At 57.4% G+C, this 24,578-nt stretch overlaps 1 protein-coding gene across 2 annotated transcripts in view; it reads left to right on the top strand.

The window, feature by feature from the left end:
* Positions 1 to 24,578, top strand: part of TTC7A (tetratricopeptide repeat domain 7A) — a 103,893-nt gene that overhangs the window by 42,792 nt on the left and 36,523 nt on the right. For both annotated transcript variants that reach the window (XM_004686225.2, XM_012727461.1), the window contains exons 9-15: positions 3,365 to 3,502; positions 4,153 to 4,236; positions 8,271 to 8,375; positions 16,879 to 16,996; positions 18,268 to 18,325; positions 19,422 to 19,494; positions 21,847 to 22,007. In XM_004686225.2, coding sequence (XP_004686282.1) covers positions 3,365 to 3,502; positions 4,153 to 4,236; positions 8,271 to 8,375; positions 16,879 to 16,996; positions 18,268 to 18,325; positions 19,422 to 19,494; positions 21,847 to 22,007 — 737 coding nt within the window. The remainder of the gene's footprint in view (positions 1 to 3,364; positions 3,503 to 4,152; positions 4,237 to 8,270; positions 8,376 to 16,878; positions 16,997 to 18,267; positions 18,326 to 19,421; positions 19,495 to 21,846; positions 22,008 to 24,578) is intronic.

The raw sequence follows: 24,578 nt of genomic DNA, 5'->3' as shown, positions 1-24,578 counted from the left end.
CTTGGCCAAGGACTGGAGGTGCCGTGCTGCAGTGATGCGCCACTCCCTGATGGGAGTGTGGGGGGAGCGTGTTGCTTTGGCCTTCCCTTAGCTGATGCGCTTGGAGGTCTGGGGTGAAGGTCCTTTAGCTTGAGGGACACCGCTGCTGGAAGGATAACCACAGGCCCAAAGCCAGGAGCAGGAAGAGCTGCTAAGCCTTGATCAGGATGAAATGTATGGATTAAACAAGAGCCGGGCAGCGGGGTCGGGGGTGGTGACACAATCCTGCCATTATCCCAAGACTAGTTAGGAGTCTGGTGGTGAGTGGAACATTTAGTACACATTGCACATATTGCTTTAAGGATCAGGGGCGCTCAAGTCTCACTTCATTTTATCTGGAGAATTCCCTAATGAGCCATCTGTGATGGAAGGGAAAGACTGAGGTGGGCTCTGATGGAGCTGGGGAGCAGTATGACTGAGAGGAGACAGCTTGGGAGGGAGGGAGCTGGGGCAGCCTACACAGAGACCGGAAGCCCATCGTGTCCATGGCCCTGACCTCTGAGGCTGCTCTGGCCCCTGGGCTGCAGATGATTTCCTACCCTGTCATCAGGCCCCCGTGGCTTCCTTCCTTCCGTCCCATTTCCACCACCCCGCCCCATTGCCATGGTTACTCACACAGGCTGCCCAGCAAGCACTGAGTGATGCACCTCAGCCCTGCCCCAAAGCCATAGCAACGTGGCAGACTTCTGCTTTTGGCTGTCCTTTGGGGAACCACACTTCCCTCTTGGCACGGGTGCTAAGCCCACCCTAAGGCCCTGACCCCCAGAGACCTCCCCTGCTGCCTGCCTGCTGGGGAGGCCCCATCCCTGGGCTGTGGAGATACTGCCATCAGCCACTCTTTGTCCTGTTCTGACCTGATTCATGCCCACTGCTGGAAATTCATGCCTCCTCCCACCTCTTAAAGGTCAAGGTCTAGGCTGACTGGAGAAACTTTCCACACCAAGCCCACAAATCTTTCAAATGTCACTTGTGCCGCTGTCTGTGGTACAAGTAGTCTAAGGGCAGTCTGTCTGTGAGCCTGTGCTGGAGGCCTGGAGGGGAGCGCGAGGCGTCGGCAGAGGGGGGCGTCAGCCCTGTGCTGGGCAGGTGGAGGGGCCTGGCCTAGGGAGAGAGGTCCGGGACGGCGGCCGAAGGGGTGATGCCTGAGTTACTGAGAGCTGTGGGCCTCAGGGCCGTGGGAAGGATGGGGGCTGCAGGGGACTCTGAGGATGCGGGAGGAGGGGTCCCCAAGCTGGACAGGTGGACAGTCAGGCACAGGAAGGAGTTCAGACTTGCCCCAGGGCAGTCTGGAAACAGAGGTTGGGCACAGGCAGGGGCTACTTCTCAAGGACAGGTCAGCTGGAGGAGCTGAGCCTGTGGGGACCGCTCGAAGCTCGGGTCTCCAGGTCCTGCATGGGCCAGGCCTCTCCCCACCCCCACAGCAAAGCCACCACACAGACTGCCTGCCCGGCCCCCCTCAGGCCCTCTCTCCCACTAGAAGGTTCCACCAGGTCATGCCTTGGAACATCCAGGGTCATTAGTCTCCCTGAGGGCAGGGACTGTCTCCTGTCCTCTCTCTCACTCTGCCACCTCCCACCCCGCCTCCCTCCTCTGCTGCCTGGGTCCTGCCCTGGGTGACCCGCACTGGGGAGCGGCAGGAGGTGGAGACTGGAGGTGGAGGAGTGGGCAGCTACATGCCGGGGACAGAGCAAGTTGTGTGTTCCCACTCGGCTCAGTCAAACACCTCCTGCCAAGCCGCTCCTTAGACTCTCTCTTCCTGTTGGTGCCTGTGTGGGTGGATTTTGCTGGGAAGGAGGGGGATTTCTCTGCATTTTCCCTCTCCACGTTCTCCCTTAACCCTTTGGAGTTGTGTTCCGCCTTTCTAGGGATCTCCTGGCACCCCAGCAGCCCCGGCAACCTCTCTTGGGTCACCCACGTTGCAGGGTCTGTGGGTACCACCCTCCTACTGTGGCTGGTGGGACATCCATCAGGACCCCTGGCCACTGGCCTGCCTCACTGCCTAAAATTCCCCCACGCATGAGTCACTTCCTTGGATCTCAAGGCATTTGGCTCCCAGAAGCCTCTATGGCAACACACTTCAGGCCTACACAGCAGCGCACATTAGAGCCTGCGACTCAGAAGACACTGGGCTTCTCCCTGTCGCCATGACCCCTCGGAAGTCACAGCCCCTGACCTGAAGAAGCGGGGAGAGCGCCCACAGGGAGGCAGCGAGGACATCTTCCGGGAATGCTGTCTGGCTCTCATCTGCGGGACTGGGATTTGGGGACCAGCAGCTCCCTTGTAGTCTGTCAGGAAGACTGGGGTCTTTTTCCTGAGTCCCTGTGTCAGGAAATAGAGGAAGACAAGTCCCAACAAGTGAAAGGGGGTTGAGAGTCCTCTGCAGAGGGAGGGAGGTGCTGGGGAGACCCTTGGCCAGAGACAGAAAGGTTATGTAGCTGGAAGGAATGCTGCGGGTCGGTTGGCGGGACGCGGGTCATGGGAAGGAGGTAGAAGGCGTCCTTATCAAAGGAACGGGGTGGGGGGGGGCACGGACCCGCAGAGGGAGCCGAGTGGGCTCTGAGGGACCATGGCTCCTCTCCTGTGAGGGAAGCCGCAGAGCCACAGCCTACTGGGTAGTTCCACACGTCGTCTGAAGCGATTTCTGAGACTGGCCGTCACATTCCTGGCGGGAGCTGCTCCACAGAACGACTGGCCTGTATCCTTAAAAAAGCCAGTGTCTGGAAAGCCAGAGAAGCTCTGCAGGGCTCTTCCAGGTGTGAGGGCTCTAGGGAGACAGGGGCGGGGGTGCAGGACTGGGAGGAGCAGCGGCCTTCAGTGGGACAGCTGGTAAAACCCTACTGTGAAGTGCTGTTGGATGATCCACCCCCGGCATCACTTTCCCTGAATCTGGCATTCCTGTTGTGGTTAGAAAAAGAATGTTTTCTTGTCGTCAGAGGTGAAGGGTCACCTTGCCTGTAAATGACTCCAATATGGTTTGGCAAAATAATAATTACTATTATTGTTGTGTAGTTCGGAGAGACGTGGCAGATGTGTGCAGTTTACTGTTAGGGAACTATCCTTGCAACCTTCCTGGGGGGTTGAGCGTTTGCAGGATGAAACAGAACGCCCAGAGTTTAAGCCCTCAGAACTGATCCCCGACCCAAACCCGGATTTTTTTCTCTTTGGGTTGGGTTTGAGTGTGGGTGGGAGAAGCAGTGGCTGCCTCTGGGAGTGGGGCCACGTGTGGCCTGAGTCAGTGGTGTCTGAGTCTGCGGGGTGAGGGCCCTGCGGGGACAGAAATCTGCTCATTTTCTGTCCTCTCTCTCCCAAACCATGTGCCCCACAGGCCACTCGGGACGTGGTGCTGAGCCGGGTGCCGGAGCAGGAGGAGGACCGGGCGGTGAGCCTGCAGAATGCCGCGACCATCTACGACCTGCTGAGCATCGCGCTGGGCAGGCGTGGGCAGTTTGTCATGCTCTCTGAGGTATGGCGGCCCGCCCTCCCCTGCCACCGGGGCGGGGGCGCTGAGGAGAGTGGCTGGCGGCTCAGGGGCTCCCTCCACTGTGCCTCCGCCCCCACGCCGATGTGGGGCGAGGCTCTTCGCTGTGACATGGAGGACAGCACAGCGAAGGGCGAGCCTTGACCCCGGGCGGCCGTTGCCCAGGAGCAGCCAGCCTGCTCTGCCATTTATGTCCCTGTGACTCTTCGTCAGCGAAACAGGGATACAAAGCCCACCTCGGGGGGTCGTTGGGAGGAGTGAATGAGTCAACAGATGTACAGCTGGAAACCGTGCCATGCACAGCAATGGCAAATGCCAGCTGTGGTTTGTATTGTTCGTCTCCATTTTGAAAGCACGGTCACCAATCTCATTTCATTTGCTTTGTGCCACCATGTGAGATGGAAGTGGGAACTGAGGGCCAGAGAGGGTAAGAGACTGTCACAAGGTCACACAGCACGCCACTGGAGGAACAGGATACTCCTGGAATTTTCTGATGGGAACTGAGTCCAAAACTCTGAAGGAAGTGGCTTAGCCAGCATTACTTGGGCAGTGATTATCCGGCAAGGAAATGGGGTGGCCTGGGGTGGGAGGACCCCCAGTGGGAAAGTGCTGACCATCTATCTCCTCCTCCCCAGTGCCTGGAGCGAGCCATGAAGTTTGCATTTGGAGAATTTCACCTTTGGTACCAAGTGGCCCTCTCCATGGTGGCTTGTGGGAAGGTAAGGTCCAGGGTATGCAGAGGGTGGGGTGGGGGTTAGCCCCTTCCCCTCGGGGACTCTGCTCTCCTTAGCCCCTCCCAGAAGGGAGTGATGCCAGTGACTGGTTTTGACCTTCAGGGGGGTGACAGACACAGGAGGATCACACACAGAGCCTGGGCTGAATGCGCAGTCACATGTTTGTGACAAGTGTGCCAGTGTGGATGCTTGTCAGTGGAGGGTGTGTACACGTGGGACACCCAGCACGTGAGCAGTGGGCATGACTGCAGGAGACGGGCGTGGACGTAGGCTCCGCCGAGATCTGGAGCTTGTCGAGTTTATCTAGGAGGGAGAGCTGGGGGAGTGGAGCGGCAGTACCCACTGGGTTTGGAGGGTGGGTGAGGCCCGGGGCCCTTTGGCAAGGGCAAGTTCAGGAGGAGCCAGGAGCCAACCTGATCCTGGGTCACCGGGGCTGCATTTGCTCTCCGCCCACTGAGCCCTATTCCCCTGGCTTTTCCTCAGATGAGAATCACACTTACATAAGTTTCTATTTTTAAGCAGTGACATGAAAGGAAAACCTTTCCGGAGCTGGGTGCTGAGGGTGTTGGGGCTGAGGATGCTACGAATGCAGGAAATAAGGTGGCATGAGCTCACAGATCCTTCCAAGAGCTGTAAATACCCAGAGCCCTTTCGTGGGGCTGAGGGAATTCCTCGCCCCCGCCCCCCACAGCCCATCTGTGCCGCTTCCATTTCTAACCCTGCAGCGGTCTCCGGTTTCTGCGAGGGCCCTCCTAGGCTTACCAGTACCTCCTCTTGGATTGGGGGGTGTGCTGCCAGATCCTGACAGGGAGAGGGGAGAAGAGCAGGTGCCGCAGCCTCACAGGTAGGCAGGGGCCTGAGTGTCACCCGGAATACAGCAGATAGCCTACTCGGCCCTCCTTTGTCTCCCCAACCTCTTCCTGCTCCCCACCACACTGGCCACCTCCCAGAGCCTCCTGAAGACACTACACAATGGACTGGCTCTCGGCTCAGTGCAGGGAGTGTTCAGAACCCAGAGGGAGGCTGGAGCTAGAAAATGAGAGAACATCCCAAGGGAAGCAGGATTTGGGTAAATGGGGGAAAGTGGCGGAGGCAGCATTCCAGACAGGAGAAAGGGAGCAGCGTGGATGGGTGTGTGGGTGGGTGGGAACAGGAAGGTGTTGAAAGCCCCAGCCTGCCATGGAGATAGGTACTGGGGGCAGGGGTGCAGCAGGCCTTATGCAGCAGCCTGAGCCAGAGCTCGGGGACCTGGGGCAGCCTCTGGAAACCATCAGGAAACAGAAAGGGCTTCTATCTTCTAATAGCAAACTTGTAGAGAGGATAGGTCCAGGGCCACGACAGCGCTTCTCTCCCGCTTGTTGTGGGTCTTGGGCCCCTTGAAGAAGCTGCAGATAGCCGAGATCTCCCTGCAGAAGAATGCATCACACATGGAAGTTAGCTTTAATTTTGGGGGTGCTCCTGCAGGCACCCCAGGCCCAAGTGTCATGGTAGCCTGGGAGGTATGGCCTTCAGCCTCCTTACTGAGAATCCGGCAGGCTCAGAAGGCCTCCGCACAGCCAGGCATATCTGCATCCAGGGAACTGGAGCCCTGGCCCTGCCGTCACTGACCAGCAGGGGGCACCAGAATGGACTTCTAGACAGGTTGCTGGGTGATTGGTGAGTCCTCATGCATGAGCCCCACAGGCCGAAGACACTAGGTCACAGCCACCCCTGAATGCTGCACAGCAGGCATTGTTCTAGAAGCCTATTCCGCCCCCTGGGGGGGCCCTGCATACCAAACCAGTCTGCCTGGTTGCCCAGGCCACCCTGAAAGAGTTGTCAGAGCTCCATTTCGCCAAGAGCCTAAAGTGGGAATCAAGTTTTACATCTGAGATTGTGACTGAAAGGTCTTCTAGAAGGTGAGGCCCAGTGGATACCACTATATTGGCACCTCAACCTGCAAGAAGATAGGCTGGATTCCACGGAGTGATTTAGGTCATTCCCTCCCTTGGTCTTTGCAGCAATTGCATTGGTTGTGTTGCTAGGAAACCAGTATGAAAAAAAAAAAAAGCCGCACTCTCCACTGTGGAGTCCTCAAATGGCTCCTTAAATAGCAGCGTTCTGTGGTCTGGGTGGGGGTGGCGGGCCGAAGGTCAGGGTTGCAGAAGCCTGTATTTTAAGGATGCAGAGGTGAGTGGACCGAGGAGGAAGGACAGAGCCCCAGGCTTGCTAAAGTGTGGGCAGAGGGCTGTGGGGAGGGGCTCACCAGCAGAGGACTGGCAGTGGCCTTCCCAGCAGAGGGTCTCTGGAGAGGGACATGTTCTGGCAGCTCCCTGGAGACCCTTTTGCTCCAGGCACCTTGTGTGGTCAACCAGCATGGGCCGTCTGCTCACAGCTTACCGTGCTTGGTCTCATACTCTCTTATTTCCTGAGAAAATTGTGGGCATTGGTGGTATTTGTCTTCTCTCCTGTCTACCTGTGAGAGTTGTGACCCAAGGCCTGCAATATGGGGCACAGACCAGGGCCTCAGTGGAGACACTTGGAATTGGCCTGAAGAGCCTGAGCCCAGAGCCTAGGGGAGCTCTGGGCTCCACATCTGGACTGAGAAAAGCTCTTCCTTAGCCAACAGGGAGAGACGGGTGGCTAGAAAGAGGAGAGAGCCAGGAGGTCCTCTGGGTGGACACAGCCCAGAGGGGCCCGGGTGCACAGCACTTATGGGAAAGTTCTGTTGAGTGACTGGAGAGGGTGAGACCAGCTGAGGCAGGGACCCCAGCCCACAGTAGGCCCAATACACAGGGGTACCACAGTAGGCCCAATACACAGGGTGCCTCCCTGGCTGTGACTTGTGGAGGGCCACTGCTGAGCTTCCTGGAGAAACAATGGCCTTAGCCAGAAGGCGCCAGCCCTGGTGTGTGTGTGTGTGTGTGTGTGTGTGTGTGTCTGTGCCTGGGTGTGTGTGTGTGTTCATGGAGACAGAGACAGAGCTTTCCACTTTGGCCACAGTATTCACCACAGAGGCAGAACAGGATAATGATTTTGAGTTTAGAGCCAGACTCTTCAAAGCCCAGCTCAGCCACTTATGAGCAGGGAAGGTCTGAACAAGCTGCTTAACTTCTCTGCGTTTCAGTTTCCTTGTGTGTCAAGTAGGGACACAGCACCTGCTTCATAGGAGAGATGTGGAAATCAAATGACAGATTATAAAGCACTTTGCACAGGGGTCAGCCGACTTTCTGTGAAGGGCCCAAGGGCAGGCGTTTTGCCTTTGCAGACCTCTGTGGTAACTAGCAAGGCCTCTGACTTGACATCACTAAGACAGCATAAACAATGACTAAATTCCAACAAAGCTTTACTTACAAAAGCAGGGGAGGCCCAGGTTTGGCCTGTGGCTGTGTTTTGCTGACCTCTGACTTAGAACAGTGCGTTCTTGTGTCATAGCTAGATGAGGCATTAGTTGCTGTTTTTCCATCACTGGGATTGGTGGTACACCTGCATAGTTCTGGATGTTCGCCTCTTTCCACCGTCACTTGGTCATCCTCAGCGGGGCTCGTCTTGCCATCTCTATGCCTAAGTCCCTGGAGCCTTGGGGGTTCCTCTGCGGGGGAGTGGGGGGGGGTGCCAGCTCAGCTCTGTCCTGTCAAACTTTATCCATCTCCACCCACCCTGCCTTCAGGTCCCCTTGTGAGCTTGGCCTTGCTTGTCACCTATGAGCGGAAGGTGTCGCGCTCCTAAGTTTGAGAGGGCAATTTCTGACCTCCAAAATCCAGGGGTTCACCTTTTCCTGTTGAAGAGCTCCTATCCAGCGCCACCTTAGGTTACCCATTGTCATATCACCTAGGGGCAGGGGCCTCGTCCATGTGAGACCGAGGCCAGGGAGAGATTTGCCTGCCAACCCCTCTTGGGTTTCTTCCCAGCTATGGGAAGAGAGCAGTACAGAGCAAGGGCTGGCTGTGGGGAGCTCCCCCCATCTTAGGCATGAGGTGCCCTAGTCTGTCACAAGCCAGGCCAGCGAATGACGGTGTGACCTGCTCTTTCCACTGCAGTCATCCTATGCTGTGTCACTGCTGCGGGAATGTGTGAAGCTGCGGCCCTCAGACCCTACCGTGCCCCTGATGGCCGCCAAGGTCTGCATCGGGTCACTGCACTGGGTGAGTGAGTTTTGGGGCAGGAGGAGCAGGGTCGGGCCCTGGTGGCATCCTGAGGGTGGATGGTGGCACAAGGGTAAGAGATGGGGGTAGTGCACACCTTACTTTGTGGCGGTGGGGAGGGGGAAGCTCGAGGCAGACAGGCTTGGATCTGGGAGTGGCTAGGGAAGGCTCCTGAGAAAACTCTAGGCTCCGCTTCTGATGGCCGGCTCCTCCACTCAGAAGGAGTGCGATTGTACCTGAGATGTGATTCCAGGGGCCACTGGGGACTGTAAATAGAGGTGCCCCCAACTGCCACAGTGGGGGAAGTGGTAGTACCTAAGAGTCACCTGGGCCTGTCCCAGTGTTAGAGGCCCACAGCGCCTACCGTCTAGCAGATGCCTTTGAGTTTCAGTTCTGAGTGATCAGAGCCAACCAGCCCCCTGCAGAAGGGGAAGGCACCTCTCCTGTCAGCCTTCCCCCTCCGACGGCTCCAGCCCCAGGTCCGTGGCCTCTGCTCACCCGTTCTTACCTGTTCTGAGGAGGCTGCTGACCTCAGATGTGTCCCCCTCAGCAGCCTTCACTTCAGTCACTTGAAGCCCCCAAGCTGGTTCAGCAGCATAGAGTGAGAAGCCCAAAGCCCTGGCCTCACCATGACACCCTCCTTGGCTGCTGCTCAGCTGGGGGGCCTTAAAGGGGATCCTCTGCATGGGTGTCTCCCCACTCCCCAGAGTGCACTTCCTGGCGGACCCAGCTTCCGGAGGTCCACGGGGCCTCCCATGCCAGAGCTGGTCCCTCCTCCCTCTTGAGTGACAGCAGCAGGCAGCACCTCTCCCACCTGTCGGCGCTCAGCTCCCCACTGTCTCTTCAGGTTCATTAGCTCGATTCCTTCCTCTGCCCTCCAGGCCCAGTGTCTCGCAAACAAGGAGCTTCTCCATACACACCCACGTCCCAATTGCCCGACACCCCAGCCCACCTTTGCCACCATGTGCCCAGCATGCTGCAAGGCAGCAGTGTCCAGGCTCTAGGTGTCTACAGCAGGCGCTTCAGAAGCAGCAGCCTCGCCAGCTCCCGCCTTCCCCTCTGCCTCCTGCTCCTCAGGAGTCTTGCCCTCACCCCACCCAGCCGCAGTGGCTGACATTGGTCTGTCTCAGGCTCTTGGCATTTGATGAGGGGGTAAGGGTTTGGCCACCCTCCCCCTAGTGGCCTTGAGTAACTTTACTGTGCTTCCGTTTCCACATTTATAGAATGGGGAAAGAATAAGTCTCTTCCTTGTATGTGGCACAAATGACGTAAAGTATAGAAGGGCTGGACAGGTCAGGGAGCTTCACGGAGGAGGTAGGCCTTGACCAGGACGTGGAAATGGGGACATGCAGCGGCAGGCTCTTCCACCACAGCTCGCTTTCCTCAGCCCATGGCTGCTGGGGGAACCCCTTGCTCTCTAGGCTTTTCAGGGAGACTGCTGGCATCTTACGCCCTGGAGGCAGGGCATTCTCCGAATGTAGGTGGTGTGTGGGTGCCAGCAGAAGAGGAGACACGCAGAGTGAGCACTGCAGCAGAAGGTTCTGGTGTGAGCGGAGGGTGCAAGGGGTGCCGGTGAGTGGAGGACACAGAGGGTGTGAGTGTGCGTGGGGGTGCAGAGAGAAGGGGGTAGTGCAAACTGGATTGAACTTGCTAACCCCTAGGTCACACCCCTGCATGTTTCCAGGCTCCTGAATGGAGCCTCAAGCCCATCTCTGGGTGAAGCCCAAAATACCCACCTCCCCGAGGGTGGGGTACAGAGGGCATCTGTGCACCCACAGGCTGCCAGCGCTGAGGTGGCGGTGGGTCCACCCAGCCAACGGCTGCCCTTGCCAGGAAGCCCTAAATTTAGGTCTTCCCGCCGTGGAGAAGCTGTTTCCCTCAGCAGCATAATTACAGTAATTATGTGCATTCAGATTACATGGTAATAAAATTAGGATCAAATCAGTCCAAATTGAAATCAGATGAGTTAGGAGCAAAGTAATCAATGACAACATAAATAGAAAAGCCCAGAAGGAAACTTAAGCAGGCAGACTTGTCATCAGAATTCAGGAGGAGGATGAGCAGCTTAACCTTAGCTGAGCAGCGTATTTGGGTTCGAGGACTGCCTGAGCCGGGGTTTAAATCAAGTAGGGTCTCGAGTGAGGCCCTGCTGGGAATGGGGGGCGCCGGCAGCCTCACCTGGAGCCTCTGCATCTCCACCCGCCTTGGACACTGAGCATGGCTCGTTAGCGTTCCTGTCGCATGTGCACTTCCTGAGGCAGGACCCACCTCTCTCTGTTCCCCAGCCCAGAGTTAACGCCTGCTGCAGGTTGGATGGGCCCTCCTCGCCCTGAGCACTGCCACTTGGCAACAGTCTGCCTCCTATGGTACTTGTCTTCCCAACTAGATGGGGAGTGTCTGTACTTACCATGTCTTGCACCCCCCCTCCCCCAAAGAACCCTGCCTGTACTTGGGTGCCCACTAATACTGGACTGGAGGACGGCATTCCCCTAGCTGGCTGGGCAGGACGGGTGTGGGCCGGTTGCATCGTCATTGGGTCTCCCTGGCTCCCTAGGTTGGCTCTGGGCAGAGAAGAGGCCGTGCAGAGCCCAGGGCAGCCTCTTTTCCGAGGAGAGGGTGGCCCAGCACGCTGTGTTCTTAGGAAGAGTGGGTCTGACTGTGGCAGGCATGGATGCTGGTGCAGGAGACAGGGCAGGGATCCTTGAAAGGCCTCTGACACCACCCCCATCTCCTGCCTTCACAGCTATTCTGGCTCAGCCCCCAGCAGGCCCAGCCAAAGCCCAGGAGCAGCAATCTGGGGGTGGACAGTTTGGTCCATGTTGCAGGAAGGGAGGCTGAAACTGGGACATTTGAAAAACGAGTTGTGCTAGGTGAAACTAGACTGGGTGGCCATGTGCCCAGAGGCGGGGCACCTGCTGTCCCCACGTCCTGTTAGTGCCCAGAGCCATATGGAACAACTCCCCAGGCTGAGTCTAGGTCTGAGGGCGAGGTGGCCCTCTGGCGGGGTGGTGGGAGGGGGGCCAGGCAGAGGGACCTGTGTGGTCACGCGCTGCTGACCTGGGGCTGGCCACAGGATGGGAGCTGCTGGGGCAGGGATGGGGCTTGCAGGAGAGCACCCAGTCCCTGGGTGTCCAAGCTCTGACTTGAGGACAGCAGTGTGTGACAGCGCCTGCTTGGCATGGACAGTTATTTGGGGCAAAAGGAGAGGGAGATGCAAATATTTTTTAATATCCCTCCAAACACAATTATTTAAAATTCGTTTAACTTTTCTAGAAAGATAGGATGGGAGCAGGCAGGGCGTGCTGTGCAGACAGGAGAGGGAGTTGTAAAATGGAGAAAGCAGGCCATGTTCATCTTTGCAAAGGTTTATGATGCCGTCTCTGGGCTTCTGAGCAGGAAGGGTGCAGACCTCTGGAGGACGGGGGAAGAGTATGGTTCATGTACCCAGCCACTTAGGAGCTGTGTGATTTGGGGGAGTCCTTACCACCTCACGGTAACTCCATCCGTGGGGCCCCCATCCGCTTCGCAGGCAGTGTGAAGCCCGGAGCTGAGGCCTGTCTCTGCTTCGCACACTGCAGCCACCCGGTAGGTGCAGCCGTCCCCAGCACAGCGCCCTCCAAATAGCAGCTCCAGAAAGGATGTACTTTAGTGTTTTGCCATCGGCTTTCAGATCCAGGGGTGGGCAGAGCCAGGAAGATGGATTGAGTGTTCGTGAGGCAGAGGAGAAAGAATGCCAGCTGTCCTGCCACTAGCCTGTGGAAATCAGGAAGAGAACCTGCCTCCCCCAGAAAGAAAAGAGGCATTTCCACCACCCCAGCGGTGGCAGGGCCTGCGTCCTGCAGGGGAGGGACCTCGGAGAAACGGGAGGTGCTCTATAGACAAGCTCTGCGGGCTCACACGTCTGTGTGGCTCCCAGCAAGGGAAGCAGACAAGAAGACTCTGGGGTACAGCCTCCTTGGGGCCCTGGAAAGTGGAGGAGGTGGCCCTTGAAGTGGAAGGCAGCTGAGCATGAGTGGAGTGCGCCAGAGACCTGTCTGTGCAGGAACCAGGTGGGAAAACTGGGCAGAGACAGGAACTTGTCAAATCACAGGGACATTTCCCTTCCTTACCGGAAGCAATACAAAGGGGCAAAGCACTATAGCCCTGGGGGACCCCTTTTCCGAAAAGTCGGGGAGGAGAACACAGAGGGCAGCCTCGACCCAAGCAGCTCAACAAGATCCAGACTTAGAACCGGGGGACCTAGGTTGAACCTAGTTCAGCCACTTGACCAAGCTGGGTGGCCTTGGGTGGGTCCCCTCAGCAGTCTGTGCCTCAGAATCTTGGGCCTTGCAAGGGCCAGCCCAGCTGGGGCCATGGGGCTGCTAGCCAGTGAGACCACATTGCTCTGGAGTGACCAGGGAGGAAGCATGCAGGGCTTCACCTGGGCTTTTAGCAATCAGCCAAAGGTAAAGGAGCTGTGGGTAAAGGAGTTGTGAAAAGCCTTGTATGTTTGGGGGGAGAAGGGGGACAAGAGCTTTGAAACGCTCACCCTGGAAGTATTATGCTGAGTCAGAAAAGCCCAGGGCTGCAACCTGAGCAAATCGTGCAGAACCAGTGGCCACAAACTCTGAGCCACAGGCGATAACTTTTATTTTTTGAAAGATTTATTTATTTGTGCCTACAGAACTGGGGTACAGGCCAGAGGTGCAGGGGCGGTGAGAGGCTTCACCAGAGAGAGTGGGGAGCAGAACAGGCAGATCGACAAAGTGCACTGCTGAGGGGAGCAGCAGATGGGTCAAGAGAGGTCTGCCGCGCCATGTGGTCACCTCTGGGGCAGGTGGGGTTCCAACTCATGCGGAAGTGGCTTTAGCTTCTTGGTGCTGTGCTTTAACTCGCTGCGCCACCAGGGAGGGCCCACACGGGTGGTAACTTTTGAGGGAACAAGGAGGAAGCGGGGTGAGCTGGAGAGGGCACATGAGGTCTGAGGCTGGGAGAAAGGAGGCCAGGGCTGCATGGCGGGCAGGCCCTGCATTTGATGAGAACAGCATTTTCAGATCGCAGGCGGAGGCCCACTCGTGTGTTATACGATAGGATTTCTTATTTTCAATTGAAATTGATCATCAAGGAATAGAATAGAAAATACCCAAGTGGCTTCCCCACTACAGAGGTCAGTACTGAGACAAGGGGTCATCATATTTGTATGCGTATGTGCCCTGGACCATGGGTAAGGGTCCGAGGGCTGCAGGGCCAGCTTGTCCCTGGGCAGGGTCCCTCCTTTGCTGTGATGAAGGCTCAGGCCAGAGACAGAGGGAGCCTAGTGTCCCCTTTCTGAATCCCAGGAGGGTCTTTGATGCCACGTCCTTATTTGTCAGGGAGGTCATGTAGTGTTAGGGGACACGGACTCCCCTCGGGTGGCACCTGTCAGACCTATCAGGCTGAGACCTAAAAGATTAAACTAGTCATGGATCTAACGGTGAGACTAATCATAACCGTGTGTTTATTCAGGCACTGCCCTGAGCTTCGCTGTGTCCTCTCTCCTTCTGGTCTGCCAGCAACTGGTGACTCTATCTCCCGCACGGAAGAGGGACCCGCGGCACAGCAAAGTGAACTGACTTGCCTAAGGCTACACAGCCAGTCACTGGTCAGGCCAGGACTGAGCCCACAAAGTCAGCCCCAGAGTGTGTATGCATAGCCTCTAGGCCGCTCCGCCCTCCGAGCAGAGATTATTCGCAAATGCTGTGCTGACTGAACTTGGAATTACGGGGCAAAAGCCATACTCCCAAAGATTTTAGGATTCCCATTCTTGTATTAGAGGAAGGGAATTAGAATCTGTGTAATTGTCTATATATGTATGCACGGTAACTATGATAACATGCATGTATATCACATATATACATAGGAATTATGATTTACTTATATATATATTACATTTTAAATAAATATAAACGTTGGGTTTGTTTTGAAAACGACAGCCGTTCTCCTCTGGCTGACTGACTAGAGCCCCATGTATATTAATAGTCCATGTTCTCGTATTCTGTGCTGTCATGCTTAATAGAACGGATCATCCTTTTCCTTCGTCACCACCTCATTGACTCCACGTGCACAGAGCTGCTTTGTGGGAGGCGGAGTGAATGCCGTGTTGGCCATGTAAGGAAATGGCACATTGAAGCCTAGTGGGTTTGACTTGAGACACAAATGCTGACACCTGCTTGTCCTGCAGGCACCAGGCTGGCAGAGAGTGACCGAGGAAGGTCCTGGCCTCTGGGAGTCAGTGAGCCACAGGCTGGTCAAGCTGCGGCTCTGGGCCTTCCCTTTCTAAAGCTGAAGGACAGGTGCGCTGTATTCATTAGGAATGTGGCGTCCGAGACCTGGACAGTAACTTCTTGCTGTTTCCCAGTAACTGCTGAGCTGAACCTCGTTCCTGTCATCCTTTCTCCATGGGTACAGGATGTAAAACTGGCATTTGCTGAGCAGAAGGCCGTGGCTGTGGAGAGCGTGTCTGTGGAGTGCCGTGGCTTCTGGTTCTTTTTATAGTTTACATCTGGTGGTCTGCGAGAACACCTGTTCCCGTTCGGGTGGGCTGTAGCGATTCCCGAGGCAGCATGTGAAATGAGCCCCATCAGCAGTGGGGGTGCTAGGCAGGAGGAACAGCGCTTACCCTGTCTTTGGTGTCTCTCTGCTCCCCCCTCACATCTTTGTTATGACGCTTTCTTGGACAGCCCCAGCCACCCCTCTCCTGGAGCCTGGGCCAGAACCACACTTGGGGCCTGAATAAGAGCCACACGGTGTCCTGTGTCCTCCACTGTGTGGGCTCAAGGGGATTCCGGCATGTCACAAGGCTTTCTGCCTCCTTGTCATTGGGCATCCCCCCCCCCAGCCTTGTGCGGAGTATGGTGCTACAGAAGTCTCAGTGGGGAGGGGCAGATTAAGTGGGGTGATCCAGCTCCCCATTTTTCAGAGGACCTTATGGAAACAGAAAGGTGCTAAGCCAGGATTGCAGACTTTGTCTGCAAACTGTTTTCTTAACCTGGCCCCGGCAGTTCTCCTGAGTCCTGGGTCAGGCTGTGGGTGCACCTAGCCAGCCAAGGCTGGGCAGGAAATAGTTGCAGGGTTTCCAGAGCTATGGCCTCCCCCAAACCTTGAGTCCTTGGGCCTGACGATGTCAGAGGCCTGGCTCCCTACACTCTCTCAACCTTTAAGTGGCTACCCACTGCCCGACCTGCCTCCCCAGCTTAGCCACGAGAGGGCTGGAAGGCTGCCCCGGTCAGCGTCTGCCAGGCTGGTCTAAGGGCAGTTGAGCCACTCTCTGGGCTGTCAGCTGGCCTGCTCTGCTCTCATTTATTTGTATTGTTTCCCACTCTGCTCTTCAGCCTTTATCCTGTACGGCACTCACTACAGCTGTCCTAAATGTCAGACTCAGCCCAAATTGCCTCTCCCTCCGATCTCAATTCCACTGTCCAGGGAGTGGAGTCCACTCCAGCTGTGGTCAGTGGTCAGGCCACAAGATGTTAGTTCAGAGTTTCCCAGTCCTGCCGGGTGAGGTGGGCTTAGGCTCCTCTGGAATGGGGCAGGGGCGTGGGTGCCAGAGCCTACCTGACTGACTGTGGGCTTCTGCTGTTGGGGAGATGCCCCTCCCAGGGGGCCTTGACATCCATGTGGCTGTGGGGCTCCGGGCTTTTGTTCGGACCCCTCACTGTGGGGTGGCACCAATCTTTGTTCTCAGTGACGTTTACCAAGCCAGGCATGCTGGCAGAGGATGTTCCTGGGCTGGGCGAGAAGGAGGGGTTCTTGGAGTCCAGCAGGCCATAAGTGGGCACAGCTGAGGCTCCCAGCTGCCCCCAGCTGGTCTGGGTGCTGCCATGTGTGCCCCAGAGGACATGTGAGGCCTGCCTTGTGTGTGCCTCCTTCATGTCACATGCTGCGTGTGTTGATGTGTGTGCATGTGACCTGTACCAATTGGCCCCTTTCCAGCTGGAACAGTTCCTCCTACTCCTGGGACAAAAACAGCCCCAGGCCTTTTTCCCCTGAAAAGTTTGGGTTCTGTGTGTCAGGGTGTGAGCTCAGAGATGAGCCAGAGTGGCAGGCCGCCCTCTGCAGGGTGGGCTGTGTCCGGACGCCAGTGCCCGGGCCTTCCCTGCCCCTGCTTCCTGCTCTCTGCTGAGGGTAGGACAGACACAGCCGCCTCCAGAGGCCAGATGGGGGAAGGAGTTGGCACAAGTGGGATGCTCCTGGGTCCACAGAGCTGGGATCCCCGGAGCACGGGAAGCTACCTCCTGTGACCTTGCACGTCAAACTCCTTGGTGTGGGAAGAGGTCTCGGGAGACACTGGTAAAGGCAACAGTTTTTTCCTTCCTCTCACTAGCTGTATAGCCTCAGAAAAGCCGCTTGACCTCTCTGTTCATGCTGCCTGCATGTGAGAAAATGCTCTTCCGTGTATCCTGGCTGCTAACTGCAAGCAGCCTTGGTGCCAAGACCAGCAAAGCCCTCCCTTCCCCGCAGTGACCTTTGTCTCCCTTTTCTGCAGCTGGAAGAAGCAGAGCAGTTTGCCACGATGGTGATAGATCTCGGGGAGGAAGCTGGGGAATTCCTCTCCAAGGGCTACTTGGCGCTGGGGCTCACCTATAGCCTGCAGGCCACCGACGGTGGGTGCCAAGGCCTCGGGCCTTCTGTTTGGGGTGACTTGGGCGTCCTAACTGCTTCCCAGGTATCTAGCCCCGTCAGCGTCCTCCAAACACACCCCTGACTCCTCCTGGATAGACACACACGTACACACACACACACACACACACACACGCGCGCGCGCTTCTCCGTTCCCTTTCCACTCTCGTACTCTGTCTTCAACCTCAGAGGTGCCCCCTTCACAGCTCTGCCTGCTCCCCAGGGCCCAGCCCAAAGCATGCCTGTCTCTGCACCTCTGCAGGTGGTGCCTGCGTCTGCACTGTGCCCCCAGCCCTGACCCCAGCGTAACTTTTCTTTCTCATTCACCTGCGCCCTCAGCAATGCTGTGATCTTCCCAACACATGGCATAGTGCTGGTCACTCTGTAGATGCCTAATAAATACTCACCTTTGGCAGGTGGATTTCGCCCCTGCCTGCCCGGGCTGGCCCTCCTCTCCCCACCCTCCAGCTGTGCGTCCTCCACCCTTCAGGCAGCCACCTTCTTCTGTGTGTTCACAGTGAGAAAAGGGGGCACGGGCCCTCTCCAGACCAAACCCAGAGGCGCAATCTGACCTGGTCATGGCTGGGGCTGGGTGACAGTCATTTGTTTTAAAGCTTCCTATTTGAAGCTTGAAGTCCTGAAGATGAATCATTTTAAAGTGGTTCAGCCTACAGCCAGTGCCGCAGACACCTGGCCTAGAGCATTTACAGCACGATTCACTCTACCGGAAAGGTGCCTGGTTTGGATTAAAGCAAGAGGCTGTGGGGAGAGCATAACAGAAGTTCTTGGGGGGGGGGGCGGGCATGCTGACGGCACTGGAGAGGATGAAATGTTCTGCAAGAGACAGTGGCTGCACCACACTGAGAATGTGTTTCGTGCCACCAGATCATACCCTGAAAATCTGTTAAAATGGTTGAAAAATAAGCAGATCCTTGTGGCCAGGTCCTAAGTGGCATCCCTCCTTAGGAGGCTTAGGCCTTTGCAAAGATAGAGCTGATTCGGGTGGTCACTAATGCAAAGGAGTAGAAGGCTGTACTGAGCCCAGAAACGGCCCAGGGGGACACCTGCAGCCCTGCCAGGGGGCACCCCAGGTCCCCGCCGCTATAGCAGGAGCTGAGGGTGGCATCAGCTCTGAGCTGCAGCATGTAGGCTTCGGCCGGGGCCCTGGTGGAGCCTCTTGAGCGGGGTTGGGGTGGGGCAGCAGCAGCACCCCTTGGGCCATCCCTCGTGACTCTGCCCTGTCCTATCTCTGCAGCGACGCTGAAGTCCAAGCAGGATGAACTGCACCGGAAAGCACTGCAGACGCTGGAGAGGTGAGGCCCTGGCTCCCACACGGCACAGGCATGAGGGGCCCTTCACGGGCTTTTAGCTCGGTGGGTCCGCTGGTGCAGGAGCTCAGGTTTTTGTCCCGGTTACACTGACCAGGAACCAAGGGCGTCAGTGCCCACGCCGGAAGCGGGGACAGACCTCTGGTGCTGCCCACAGGCAAACAGCGTGGGCCCTGCTTTGGGCTCTGGATTCTGCCCCTCAACTCCGGTGGAATGCCCACATGGGCTCACAGCACCCCAATTCAGCCCCTCCCACAAAGTTCAGGGCTGTAAATGGGAAGGACAGCCCAGGATTCTTGTAATTATTGTGTCATTTATTGTGTTGACGTTTTCAGAGCATATCCTGGCTTTATGCTGGTGAGGCAGGAAGGCAGCTGCACAGGCCCACGGGTGTCAGGGGCTTCTCCCAGACCTCCGACCCCAGTCTTTATGTAGATTCCTCCCAGGTGGAGGACAGGGAGTAGGGCAGGGAAACCCGTCCTTCAGGCCCATCCCTGAGAGGCCCCTCTGTTCGCCACAGATCCAGGCCAGCCTGTCCCGTCCCTCTCTCTCCTCTGCCCCTGGCAAGACTCTGCCCTCAGTCCCACGTGAGCCCGCTGTGGGAGCCCTGCCCTCGGGGGCCTGGCCTGCCCTCTCAGGCTAGCTTCATGAAGACTTAGAGCAATGCAGAGCACAGCCAACCCCTGTCTGGGCTCCCAGGGTGCGAGGACGCTCCCTTCCTTCCCCAGCTCTTCATTCCCGTGGCTTCCTACCCAGAGTCATTCTCTCCCCTCCATCCTCAGAGAGATGCCCCTTCCATGCTCCAGTGAAGAGGGGGGGCCCCAGTGTGGTACCAGGCTAGGACAGTGCTACCTAGACCCCGCCCCCACTCCCTCCCCAACCCCCCCCCCCCCCAGTTCAGCAAGCCTCCGCCTGCCAGAGCCACTGCCCTGCCAGGAGCTGCCCCTGGACCCTCTGCCTGAGCCACCATCTCCCAGCCAGGCACCGTCCCAGGCGTGGCCTGGCAGGAGCCCTGAGGTGTCAGCACACACTGGCTACTCTAGCCTTGGTGCCTAACTTGCTCCTTTCTTTCCCCATCCAGAGCTCTGCAGCTGGCACCTGGAGACCCCCAGGTCATCCTCTATGTCTCCCTGCAGCTGGCCCTCGTCCGCCAGGTGGGTCACCACAGGCTCTCCTGGCACTGCTGTGTGACCCTTTGCTAGTCACTTGACCTCTCTGTGCCTGTTGCCTTTTCTGCTCTGTGAGGGCCTATTTACTCCACCTCAGAGGGCCCTGGTAAGGAGGAAGTCAGACAATGTGGCAAAGCCCCTGGCCCGTGGCCGGCACACAGGAAAGGTTTGTTCTCGCCTCTACTTCCCCAAGAGCATTTCAGCCCCCTGAGGAGGGACGAGTAACCTTGGCAAGCATTTGTTTATGTCCTCACCTTCCACTGAGCTTTCCCAAGGGCGGGGGAGCAGAGTGCCTGGCACGTGGAGCTGTTTCTGTGTGATCCCAAAATTTTTCCCTGACCCGTGGACACTGCAGACAGGATCGGCCTTGGGGCCTAATGGAGACCTCTGTCCACTGATTGCCTTCACGCCAATCCCTTCCACCACCCAACACCTCTCCAAGGCCACCCTCCTGCCTTCCCCAAGCAGAGCAGCTGAGCTCTCGGTTCCAAGGACACTGATGTGCCCCGGGCGTGAGGCCGGGCAGTCGCCCACCCAGGGCTTCTGTCCCAGACCTGTGAGATTTGCCCGCCTCAGCCTCCAGCTGTGCTCTGGTAGTGCCCAGCCTCCAGCAGGGCTCTCAGTGGCTGCGTCACTGACTCAGTGAACACACTGGCTCTCGGGGAGGACTGACGGGCCCGATGCCCATAGCTTGGCTTACCCTGGGCCCTGGGCTTCTGGAGAGAAGCCAGCAGAGCCCTGCTGGTGGTCAGGGACAGCAGCCCTGACTAACATGGGTGCTGCTGAACGTACTCCCCGCTGTCCTGGGTGAGCCTTGCGCCTGATGACGCAGGCACCGTTGGCCCCATTTAATACTGAAACCCGAGGTTCTCGGGAACTCAGCTGTGGGAGCCAGCCAGGCCAGCGTTGAACCCAGGTTCTGCTCCAGCTAGAACCCCAGGTGACTCTAAGTGTCCCGCTCCCCTGCTGCATTTGAAACGGGCTCTTGTAGCCTTGTTTACCACCCAGAGGCTGGTCTCACTGTTCTGTGTCCACCTTGGCCTCTGGCCTTGTCCTTGGCTAGTGTGGGGAGCTGTGATTCTCCTGGCCCACCCTGAATTTTTGCTGCTGATGGCTCCTTCCCCTCGAGCCCTGCACTGGCCTGCCCTGCACCGGCTGCAGGGACCTGTCCCTCTCTTGGGTCTGTGTCACTCTGTCTCCCTCTCCTGGCCCTCTGTCTCAGCCATTGCTCCTCAGCCACTGTCGGTGGCTTTGTTGTTGCTGCTGGTTGCCCTCCTCCTGCCACCTCCTTCCTCCTCTGTCTCCTGGTGTCCCGCCCATCCCAGCCCCCGCCTCACTGAGCCTGTGGCTCCTGGGTGAGGCCCTGGGTGAGGCCCTGGGTGAGGCCCTGGGACCTCACTGGTGCTCCGTCAGGAACATCAGCCTGCTCTGGTGCTCAAGACCACTTCACTTTTAACCCATGCTTTCCTTGACGATCAGGTTATTTAGCATTTTTCACCATGTAGCCATCTTTGATGAGTGGTGTCTGTCCTTCCAGGGAGATGGCTGGGTCATGCCAGTGGAACCTGAAGCCCACTTTCCTTGGGGACCCTGCATCTGGAGTGAGGGCCCCTCAGTGGGCTGGGCCTGCCCTGGGCTGTCAAGGACCCTCCGCCATCCTGCCCAGAGCAGGAATGTCTGCCCGAGCTGTGACTGTGGGCACCGGGCATTCAGGGGCCATCCCTGGAGAATCACTAGGGCCGGAGCAGCCTCAGAGACACAGACAAGCTGAACAAGTGACCTTAGCTTCCTCCTTCACTTTCCTTGACTGTCCATCAAGAAAGTTCCTGTGGGGGTGCTCTGGCCTGGCACCAGTGCCCACAGCCTGTGCAGAGGCCCGGCAGGACTCTGCTGACCTGCCAGTATGGGGCCAGTACCTGCGGTTTTGGTCGAGCTGCCAGCCCCTTCACCTCCCCTCCCCACGGAGGGCAGTGCCCGTCCCTCTGGGCGGGACCAGTGCCAAGTACCCCAGCCTCAGGAAAGCCTGTGCACACAGTCCTGGGCAGCCTCTCCTCAGCACCCTCCCGCCATGTGCCCAGGCCTCCAGGTGTACCACAAACCTGTGCCTCCTCACTCCCTTGTGGCTGCAGCAGTGGCTTCTGGTCGTCATGTGGGCAGCATGTCCTTCTGCCTTTTTATTTGGGGCTGTGGTTTCTCTTCAGAGCCTCAGCTCAGGCCCCCCCCTACCCCCCCCCCCAGAGTGCCCAGGGTCCCTCTTGGCCGGTGTGTCTGCAGTGGCTGGCACCTGGCACCAGAGTCCCGGGGGGGAGGTCACAAGCTGGCGGTTTTCTCTGGCAGATCTCCAGCGCCATTGAGCAGCTGCACGAGGCCCTGAGAGTGTGCAGGGATGATGCCAACGCCCTCCACCTGCTGGCGCTCCTCTTCTCTGCCCAGAAACACTACCAGCCCGCCCTGGAAGTCATCAACATGGCCATCACCGAGTATCCCGAGAATTTCAAGTGAGTTCCCTGCTGAGCTGCAGGCCGGCTGGCCACAGGCAGGGTGCACACTCCTCCCTGCCACATAGCCAGCGACACCGATCACGCAGCCACTGCACACAAATCCCTGACCGGAGGGGTCAGCCGGTTGAGGACCCCTAGCATGGTGGCTGGCTCTGGTGAGGAGCCTCTGTGCAGCCCCTGCAGACTCCACGGGGGCTGCATGGGCCACCGAGAAGGTCGAGTACATGCTCAGGCTGCTTCTGCCACTCTGAGCCTCACAGCCGGTCACCAGGGACTGAATCATAGCTGCGGCACAGTCAGTCAGGGGTGGTCAACACCGATGGGCTGACAGTGGTCAAGGGCACCATCCTCCCGCCTCCAAGCGGGCGTACAGCATTCGGAGGGAAGGGGTCTCTCTCCGCCTCCTGGCACCTCCTGTCCACAGCCTCCCTTTGACCTGCCACCAAGACCTTTGGTGTGGGGTTTGTGCTGCACCTGATCCAGGTGGGTGAGGCAGCACCAAACCCTCCTCCCCACCTGTCCACAGAGGATCTGCTACCACCCAGCTCGGACATAGGGAACGAGAGCCAGGCTGGGTCAGCTGAGACAGTGTGTTGCTCTGTGGGAGGGAGCAAGGGGGTGTAGTAGACCTTGAATTGTGCAACCCCTGGATGAGGGGGTCCTGACCGCCCCACGCTGTTCCCCCTAAGGATCTGAAGGAGACCATTTAGAACCAACAGAGGCTGTCCTGCTCAGATAACAAAACAAAGCAAGGGCCTGGTTACCCTGAGAGGTGACTCACGCTGGCAATGTCAACAGGCTCCCAAGGAATTAGGGGAAATTGGGGGGTGCCACACATGATGGGAGATGAAGGGAAGCCACAGTCGTCTTGGCCCACAACCGTTCCCTTCACCTGGAGAGCCTGTGTCTCCGCCTTCCCCATCAGGGACGACACTGACCCCGGGGGAGACGTAGACCTTCCTGGCCCTATGGCCTCCTGCAGAAGACACCGAGGGAGGCATGGCCTACGGGCTTTGCTGTGGATGCCCCCTTCTCCCCAAGGCTCAAGAGATGCCTTGGGAATAGCAGAATGTCCTAATGCCCACTGGGGCTGGTGTGTATCATGCAGGTCAGTCCCGCTTACTCGGATCCAGACTGACCCTCTGGCGCCAGCACCTGACTCTGACCCCATCCACCCGCCTGCCTGGCCCCGTGGTGCCCGCTGCCCACAGCTAGGTGTAAGCAGAGATGGTGTGTTTGGGAGACAGTCCTGACTCAGTGTGGACTCTCCGCTGGAGAGATGATTAAAAGTGAAATCACTTCAAGAAAACACATAAAGCGGTGTGAGATAGGGAATTAATCCTACGTATGTGTTGCTAGTAGTTTGTTCTAATGAAATTGCTCAAAAGATAATGGTTCTCCCCTTCCAGTACCAGTTAATTTTGTTTTTTCCAAACTCCATCTTTGAGCCTGGATCGGGCAGGGCACTGAGCGTCAGAACTGTTGTCTGCTGCCACTGTCAGGAAGGAACTCGGAATCCTAGAGGGGAAAAGGAAACAGCCACTGTCAGGAAGGAACTCGGAATCCTAGAGGGGAGCTGGGGCCCTTTTCCCAGACCTTGGGGCTGTGTGGCACATCAGAGAGTATTTTATCATCCAGTCCTTTTCACAAGTGAAATTTGTTTTTGGTAACATTTATTTATTTGTGCATACAGAACTGGGGTACAGGCCAGAGGCACAGGGGCAGTGAGAGGCTTCACCAGAGTGGGGAGCAGGACAGGCCGATCGACGAAGTGCACTGCAGAGGGGAGCAGCGGGTGGGCCAGGAGAGGTCTGTGGTGCCATGTGGGTCACCTCTGGGGCACGGATGGAACGCATGCTGAAGTGGCTTTAGCTTCTTAGTGCTGTGCTTTAACCCGCTGCGCCACCAGTGAAATCTTACATGAGAATTGAGAACATGAACACACCGGAGCAGAGCTATCCTGCTGGAAGGAAGGGGGCTTGCACACTGCCCCTCACTCTCCTCGATGACTGGGGGGTCTCTTCCTGACCTCCAGCTGAGTGCTTTCTGCTGGCAGAATCCCGCACCTGGGCCTGAGGTGGGGGGCTTAATGCCACTTTGTAAAAATCTGCTTGAAGTCGACATTGTAAGATAGGAAAGGGGGTTTCTGGTATGAAGGGTGGGGTGGCCCTCTGGGTCCTGCTGGCTTCCTTGAGACACCCTATGGTGGCGCCTCCTCTCTCCTCCCTCTGTCCATCCTTCCTGCACTGAGGCTGGGTGAGGAAGCCGGATTCCCCCCAAGTGTACTCGCCCCATTCCTCCCTCCTCATGCTGGTGCTGAAATGCCAGCTCACTGGACCTGTGCTTGTGGGGTGGAGCCCTTGTTTTGAGGTTGATGACTCTGGGGTGGGAGGGGACAGGAGGCTGGGAGCTTTGAGTGGACTTCTGCACTTCCAGGAACACCTGGACCTAAACTGTACTGGAAGTTCCAATTTGACCCAAGCACCCCCTGAAACAGTGCAAAACTAACAAGGGAAAAGTGTGGGGAACTTCAGGGTTCAGAACTGTGAGAGAACCCATCTCTGTAAG

Source organism: Condylura cristata, unplaced genomic scaffold (genome assembly GCF_000260355.1).
Source record: "Condylura cristata isolate star-nosed mole 26May11 unplaced genomic scaffold, ConCri1.0 scaffold00020, whole genome shotgun sequence".
In the NCBI taxonomy this organism is placed as follows: domain Eukaryota; kingdom Metazoa; phylum Chordata; class Mammalia; order Eulipotyphla; family Talpidae; genus Condylura; species Condylura cristata.
Note: the sequence above shows the minus strand (reverse complement) of the source record. Positions and strands in the feature narration are given on the sequence as shown.